This window comes from Telopea speciosissima, chromosome 3, assembly GCF_018873765.1.
Source record: "Telopea speciosissima isolate NSW1024214 ecotype Mountain lineage chromosome 3, Tspe_v1, whole genome shotgun sequence".
In the NCBI taxonomy this organism is placed as follows: Eukaryota; Viridiplantae; Streptophyta; class Magnoliopsida; order Proteales; family Proteaceae; genus Telopea; species Telopea speciosissima.
The window spans coordinates 28,059,240-28,067,342 of record NC_057918.1 but is presented as its reverse complement, the minus strand read 5'-3'; the positions used below and the strand labels follow the sequence as shown (position 1 = coordinate 28,067,342).

At 40.4% G+C, this 8,103-nt stretch overlaps 1 protein-coding gene across 2 annotated transcripts; it reads right to left on the bottom strand.

Annotated features, from left to right (window-relative positions):
* Window positions 1-883: 883 nt before the first annotated feature.
* On the bottom strand, window positions 884-5,557 carry LOC122655718 (pro-cathepsin H-like). Of its 2 annotated transcripts, none has more exons than XM_043850013.1 (8): window positions 5,322-5,557; window positions 5,018-5,139; window positions 4,808-4,923; window positions 4,314-4,387; window positions 3,957-4,221; window positions 2,669-2,800; window positions 1,984-2,119; window positions 884-1,017 (listed from the first exon to the last, which is right to left on the bottom strand). In XM_043850013.1, exons 1-8 carry the CDS (start codon window positions 5,531-5,533, stop codon window positions 980-982), a joined length of 1,095 nt encoding a protein of 364 aa, XP_043705948.1. In that variant the 5' UTR covers window positions 5,534-5,557; the 3' UTR covers window positions 884-979. The 2 variants fall into 2 exon arrangements, with proteins under 2 accessions (XP_043705948.1, XP_043705949.1); XM_043850014.1 differs by having other exon boundaries at window positions 2,669-2,803; window positions 3,960-4,221.
* Between the last annotated feature and the right edge of the window lie 2,546 nt (window positions 5,558-8,103).

The window sequence follows — 8,103 nt, the reverse complement described above, 5'->3', positions numbered from 1 at the left end:
AGAATTGGGGAAATCGTTATTAGAACATTTCAGGATGGAGGGGGAGGGAAGAGCATGAGGTGGGAGCAGGGCAGGAGGGAGCAGAGGGGGAGATTCCTCCTCTACTGTTGGCCAGGGAGTGCCGGAGTAATCAGTTGTCGATGATGGGTGCGGATTCCACTTTCAGAACTTGCTAATTTGCATCTAATGGGCGAGCCGAAGATTGAGATGAGTTTGGGTAAAGTGAAATTACAAGAATTACCCCTCCACTCTTATTTAACAAAAAAATCTTGTAGGGATAAATAAAATAATAGCAAAACGAACTCATTCATTCTTCATAGTGCTTCGGAAGAAAACCCTATATTTTAACCCCACCTTCCTTCCCTTGGTGAAGACATGATTTAATCCCAAGACCGCACAACAACCAGCTGAGGCCCTTATGATTGCGCGAGCCAGCACCTTCTGCCAATCATCAAGCTTGGAGACAAAAATCTAATTTCTCACTAGCAAAGTTTCAGTTATTTTATAATGACATTTTAGCTACCTCTTTAGGGAACTTGGCAATGCAAGCCACCAGAGATAATGATGCTACCCCATCCATTGTAAAGACTTCTTAATTTTTTTTATATATATATTTTCCTTTTCTTAAAAAATAAAATAAAAAGCTTGTAGACAAAAAAATAACAAAGATATCCCTTAGGTGGGGTATCATTTAAAGGGCAAATTGCAAACATTGGTCAGTCATGATCCTGATTAACCAACAAGGGCATAAAAGCTTCTAGGCTGAAAAATAAATCTGCATATATTGTTTCCAATTTTACCAACCAAAGTATGAAGTCGATATTATTTACATTGCATATATTCATTAATACATGTATATGGACGGTACACATTTGAATGCATACCAGAGACTGAAACAGGACTCAAACTGAAACGAAGCTTCCTACTGCAAATTGATGGAGAGTAATTCACAATAACTCGGTGTCTCGCCGGTATGACACTAAGCTACGACAGGGTAGGATGCGCAAGTCGCAATACCTGCAATTGAATCATCATATATTATAAGCTTTATGCACCACACATATGATCTCTAACCGGTAATTAACATGGAAGAAGAAATCATAGGAATAAGAAGAGTGGCTTTGATTCAATTTGAGGCTACCCATTACATCAAAATAGATCATGAACTGGTACAGGCCATGGGTAGGCAATTTCTTGGGCCAGGCCCAGCTCAGGCTGGATCTGCAATGAAAACTCCAAGTCTGGGCCCAGCTCATTTGAGTCGTGAACCACTTTACATGCCTCATCCCCGCATGCACAATCTCATATTAAGCAATCAAGTAGCCCTTATACAATTATGATTAGCTTGTTCTTTCATTGGTGCTAATCCTGATTTCATTAGGTGGAGCATCATTTGAAGGACGTACCTAGTGCACAGGTGCCACTGTGGGGTTTAGGGAGGGTTTTAGTGTACACAGTTTTACCCCGCTTTTGCGGAGAGACTGTTTTCCAACTTGAACCCACAACCACTAGGTTGGAATGGAAAAAACTTATCATTATGCCAGGGTCCACCCTCATTATTAAAAAAATGCATCCACCTCCAATATACCACTCCCCTGTGATTACAAGCCCACTCTTTTGATACAAATTCGTGATTTTTTCTGCACTTTGAAGCTGGGTTTTAAAAATGGAATCAGGTCATATTTGGCTGAGGCCAACCTCAATTCCCCCGATTTATCTTGGGCCCATTCTATACAAAAAAACCATAGATGCCTGGAATATACCGATTCTAGAACTACTTGGACTGATTCAGGCCGATGGGACCGATCTGGATCCCGATTCCAGGTTTTTAAACCCTGCTTTTAAGGCATGTCAAAGACCAAACTCCAAGCTACCTCTCATGGTGTTGATTATTAAGATGTAATTCAAGTTCAACCACAGCTTGGTTCCATGGATAATGCAAAATGAATCAATAATGGAAGAGTTCAAAAGAAAGAAACTCACCACACATGTTCTTCCCCATCTCCATCTTGAAGTAGCCACTGTCGCCCCAACTTGCTCCCCATGAGTTCTTGACGAGCCAATATGGAACATCATTCTCTACTCCATATCCGACAGCGAGAACAGCATGGTTCACATCCTGCAATCACCAAAGTCAATACATGTTCAAATATAGAAAATCTCATGGGAGCATGGTCACCTTAGGTCGAAACAGCAAAGTTCATGCTACTATTTCAGGTTCTTGGATTGAATAAAGATCCAAGTTAAGTTTCCAAGTCGGACCTAATTCAGAAATTGAATACTGGTTGCTATTCCATTAAGTCTCCATTATAATTTCAACTTTTGTCATCTTACTTTGAATCTTCTACCAAGCCTTCATTTCGTTATGCATTTTGTCCTAAGAACTATAAGACAAGGAGGACAAAACCAGAGTGTAGATACAATGGAAACAGAAAGAGTTCTGATAACATTACCCATGAGAGGATGAACGTTTCATCCTCCATTTTTCCAAAAACATGTCGTGCTAGATAAGATTTAGAACAGAACAGCAGAGAACTCTTTTGTCTAATAATCTGATTCTAGCCTCTTCTTTTTCTCTCTTTCGATTTTTGAAGAGCTTTGCACAATTTCATTCAAATGGAGGATGCTAAATGTTCATCTCAGCATATTTTGAGAAATAGAAACTCACCATTGGAGTGCTACCACAGGTGGTGCTGGTGAAAACACCTTTACTGTAGAGCCGGAATTCTTTCACCACTTCGAATGCAATACTAACTGGCCGAACAGCTCCGACAGCATGCTGTAACTCATCCTCTGCCCCCTGTATTCATACATCTTAGAAATTAGAAATAGGAGCGACTCCTTTGTGTTTGGGATTACTTTACCTGTTGCAGTAAGAATGATTCCTGTGGGAATTACTACTTTGGCTCTTACAAATGTTATATTGATACTTTTAGTAAATGAACAATGTAAATGATCACATTGAAAAGAATGGAATTTTTCTTTTTGGAAAACCACTCAAAAATAGCAGAACATCAAAGGATCACCCCGTATAAGTAAATATATGACGAGGCTATGGAAGAAAAACTTGATCGAAACCACCAAGTTAACTCGATTTCGCAGGTTTCCGAGACGAGTTGAAGGGAGATTTTATAAAATCCCTGGATTCGACTGGGTTTCGATGGTTTCGACCATATTTCGGTGGTTTCAACACATATGCCCATCGAAACTAAAGGAAACTTGGCTCGAAACTAGGACAGACATGTATTTATGCTAGAAACCAGGTTTTTGAATTTGTATTTCATTTACTTAAGATATTATTCATAAATAAGCAAATATCTCATATTTCAACTTTCAAATGTTCGGGTTTTTCTCAAATCTAAAAATTCCATAAATCTTAATATGATAAAAGATTGTTAAAAACCAAAAGTGCGGTAAAATATTCATTTGTTTTGATGTCCAAAAAAATATTTTCATTCAGAGCGATTTTGATAGCAATCACGCACACCAAATTAAGTTTGATCGGTACATAACTCCATCAATATTAATCAGATTTAAGCAATTTTGGACTTGTTGGAAAGCTATCAAAACAAAGCTTTCTAGCAAATCCAAGATTGCTTAAATCTCATTTATATTGAAGGAGTTATGTTCCGGTCAAACCTTATTCGATACCATGTCCAACAACAATATACAGTATCAAACTCGGATGAAAACAACAAGTAATATTTTTAGTGTTCTTTATGTGAAACTAATGCATGGATTGAGTTTAAAATGTAAAAAATAGACAACACAATAAGAATCAAGGCAAAAAAATAACTTCTGGCCTCGAAACCAAGGTTCGAGTTATAGCCTGGAGAAAGTCCCAGGTTTTGATCGAGATATGATCGAAACCGAGACGTTTTCTGGCTGATCGAAACCTAATCGAAACCCGAGTTTTAGAACCTTGGTTGAGGCAATAGAAATCTAGTTCAGCTTACCATGGTAATGTTGACCGAATCAAAAACCTTTACACCAACATTCTCCGAAGTGTATTTGCAAACTCCATCTGCTGCGGTGTAAGGATATGCTTCTTCGGTGTCCAGACCACCATTGTATTTTATGTACTCAAAGGCTTGGGAAGGCAAACCGCCACGGCACCCAAAGTTATTGAAGGAACCGGCGCAGTCCACCAGCTGCTGCTCAGACAGAGAAATGGACTTCCCAAAGGCCTGGGTGTAAGCTGCCTCCAGAGCTCCAGTGGTACTGCACCAAAATTGATATTTAGCTTTTAGCGTATGAAGTACATCTAATTCTGATCAGGCAAGCTGTGATGTATTCTCTAGAGTCTCACCCACCTGAATGTCCAGCAAGATCCACAGTGGCCCTGATTCTTGACTGGGCTAACAATCCCCTCCACTCGCCAGTCTTTCTGTACAATTACAGGCCAAAACATAAACAAAAACAAGGGTCATCTACTCATCACATTCATATACATAAGATACGTTGGAATTGATTGAAGATGTAAGTTTTCCACAAATTTGAGTTTATATATAGTTCATCAACAGTTCAAACCACCACCCATGGTCTGTCGTTGCGGTGCTGAACACAAGTTCCGTGAAATTAATAGAATACCCACTTGCCCTCTTGCGGCTATGTAATCACAAATCCCCGATCACCACCAAAAATTCTATCCCATTTCAATCGATTTGGCAAGGAAATCTGTACGTACAGGAACTTTCCTCTTTATTCTTTTCATTTGATGGACAAACCAGGGTTTTTCCGATGGCTTTCCAATTCGATCGTCCGTTTTGGTTTCAAATCTTAAAAAAGCAGGGTGGCATGTAAGTACCAAATCAGGGAGATCGACATCGGATATTATGTGATTGCCCTTTGTGGTGGCAGAGCAGTTTTGTGCAGCACCGAGCTTCTGGGTCCGGAACTCCTCCCAGGTCAAATCGGCGAACTCTGTGAAGAAATCAATAGACATCAATCCATCAAAACCCCATATCGAACATATAAAAGATAAACAAGTAGGAAACAAAAAGGATCGATCACCTACCGTTGACGGCGAGTGTATAAGGGAGGCCCTTTCTGTTGGTGGATCTGATCAGGTCCAGGTTCTCCCTAAAAATCCTAAAACGAAGCTTTGTCTCATCCACTGTTTCGTACCTCTTCTCATACCTAAACCATTCCAACAAAACAACCACATCACACCGCAACCATAATTAACACAGATATTCCGATCACTGATAAAGAAACAGAACTAAACGGAATTAAAAAAGTGTAAACCATGGCCATCCCAATCATGGTCAGGGAAAGGGAATAGGAACTAGGAAGTGAGGAATAGGGAGAAACCAACAAACCTCCAGGCAAAGCGTGCGAAGGAGATAGCATGTCGAGTGTCGCCGACGATGCGGAGGAGAGAAGATTGGAAGTCTTTGAAGCCATCTGATACCAATCGGATGGGGTTCTCGTCTTCAAAGGCGGATCCGGCATATACGGCGGCGCTGCAGCAGACAAGGACCAGTGAAAGTAGGGCCAAGAACGAGACAGAGCTCCGGAATTTCATGGCCATTTTCTCTATCTGTGTCCAAGTTCTTCTGCACTGCAGTGAAGGAAGGAACGGGATTGATTGATTGAGCTCTGGATTTCAATCTCCTTTTATATTGGAAGGGTAAAGGGTCTCTGACCCGCGTTTCCCACGCCAAGGCTCATAAATATTATTTATTGTTTTTTTCTCTCTTAGAATAATAAATGAAGGAATAATAATAAACTTGGACACAGAAAACTCTTTTTCTATATTGTAAGCAAACAAAAGTCTCTAACTTTGGATGACGTAGATAACGTCTGACAGTAGTAGTGAATTATTAAAATGGGTTTGGATGACGTAGATGATGATGTGGAGAGCAAGTTAGGTCCTCCTCAGAATCCTTTCAGATATATATATATATTTTTTGTTTTGGTTAGAGAATCTTTCAGATTATATCAGTTGTCTCTTTGTAAGCAAAGACATGACACAGAATCGCACCTTAATTGTGCATATATTTAGATCGAGTTTTCCTCCACCCATGGATGACGGTTCCCATTATTCTAGGTATTAAAATCTTCTGTAGTATCGATGGGGGCGGTGGTGCATATCCGGTGGTAGAGCAGAAGCCAGGTGTCATACACGTATTAAAATCTTCTGCAGTATCGATGGGGGCGGTGGTGCATATCCGGTGGTAGAGCAGAAGCCATGTGTGCCATGTATGACACCTGGCCTCTGCTGTGCTGTCGGATGTGCACCGCCGCCCCGTTGGTATTGCAAAGGATCTTGGTCCATTATTTTAGGGTTCACAAACCCCTCTTAAGGTTTTTAAATACCCTATTGATACGGATTTTTATCCTCTTAAGTGCGGTGCACTGTCCAATGTACCAAACTTGAGAATCCAACCATGCAACCAACACTTTCTACGTTAAAAAGTCACCATTGCCCATGATTTTATGGTTGGATTCTCAAGTGTGGTGCATTGGGCAGTGCACTACACTTGAAAGAATAAAAATTCCTACCGATACCCTTTTGTACCCCTGCCTACCTCATTCCCATTCACTGGGGTTGGAGGGAAACTCGGTTCTATATTTACTGTTTTACCTCGATGGAGGGTGAGGGTTCACTTTTTTTGCATTCCAGCTTCAGATTACAATATAAAAGATTTCTCTCTAGTCTACATATATTCTACACCCATTCATGCTTAAGTGGGTGGGCCACTCAGCCATCTTTAGCTCAATTTTAATAGGGAAAAAGAAGCTCCAGTGCTAAAGACACATGAGTATGCAAAATTATCGCTTTGTCCGCGTGAAATAAAATATTCCATCCATATTGATACCCTTGCATGCATTTTCATCGGCCTTAACATTGGTGCAAGAGCCAAATGACCAGGTAGCAACCATTTTAATAATGTATAAAAATCCTCTATCATATTGCAGGGTGTGTAGTGCACATCCTACGACACAACAGAGATGAAGTGTGACAACGCGTTACACATTGCCTCTATTGTGCCACAGGATGTGCACATACCGTACTGTAGGGTGTGTGGTGCACATCCTATGGCACAACAGAGATGAAGTGTGTTAGCGTAGCACACATCGCCTTTGCTGTGCTGTAGGACGTGCACTGCACACCCTGCAGTACGGTAGAGAATCGAGACTCTTTAATGACAGAGGAGAAGGTTCTTTGAGCAAGTGGTATAAAGGAGTTCCAATGAGGTGGGATCATGGTTTGAAGAATCGATATTGGTATTGGTAGATGTTGATATTGATTCTTGGTTGACCCTGTATGGACGGATCCGTATGGACCAAGGGTAAAAAAAAAAAACAAAACCTGATTTTTGAAGAAAAATAGAGGTAAATCCGTCTAATCCAGACTGATACAGGGCGATCTGGATCTTGATCGATATCGGCATCGGTCCCAATTTTGATTACCAAATACTTAGGTGGTATAGAATTATTTTGTACATAGAAGGGTACCAAGGTCATTTCATGTGAGGAGGAGGGAGATATAGAGAGAGAAAAATGCTAGCATTTTTAAGTATCATTACCATATCGGTCGATAAGGCCAAAAGTGTTTTTTAGACCAAAAGAGGGTTTTTTTTTGTATTTGACTTAGCTTGATACGAATGATCTGTATAGGTATTGGCAACAACGACAACCAATACTAGCATCGATTCTGTGAACTAAAACCTTGAATGTTCCTTCTTGTAGCGGTTCAGAGAACCTTTTTCAATTCCAAAAATATAATTATAAGAAAGGAAAAGTGACAGTAAATAATAGGAGAATGTGGTGAAAGTTCACCACACTATCCTAGGGCTCATGAAACCTATTTTTAGTATGTTCCCAAAAATACCCTCCCAGCAAGTATTTAAGTCCCATAGAATGAATTCTCAATAATCACAGCTTAAGGAACCCAGTCCATAATAATAAAGTAAGGGAAAGAAAAAGCTATCTGGTCGTGTATGGCGCATGGCCCTTGCGCACAAACACAAGGCCACATGAAATTTTTGTCGCATCCTCAGGGATTTTCACCTTTTCATGGGGGCACAATGATCATTTCGCAAGCCTCTGTGTCTAGGCGTAGGGGCTGCACGATGATCAGGTATCTCTTAGTCG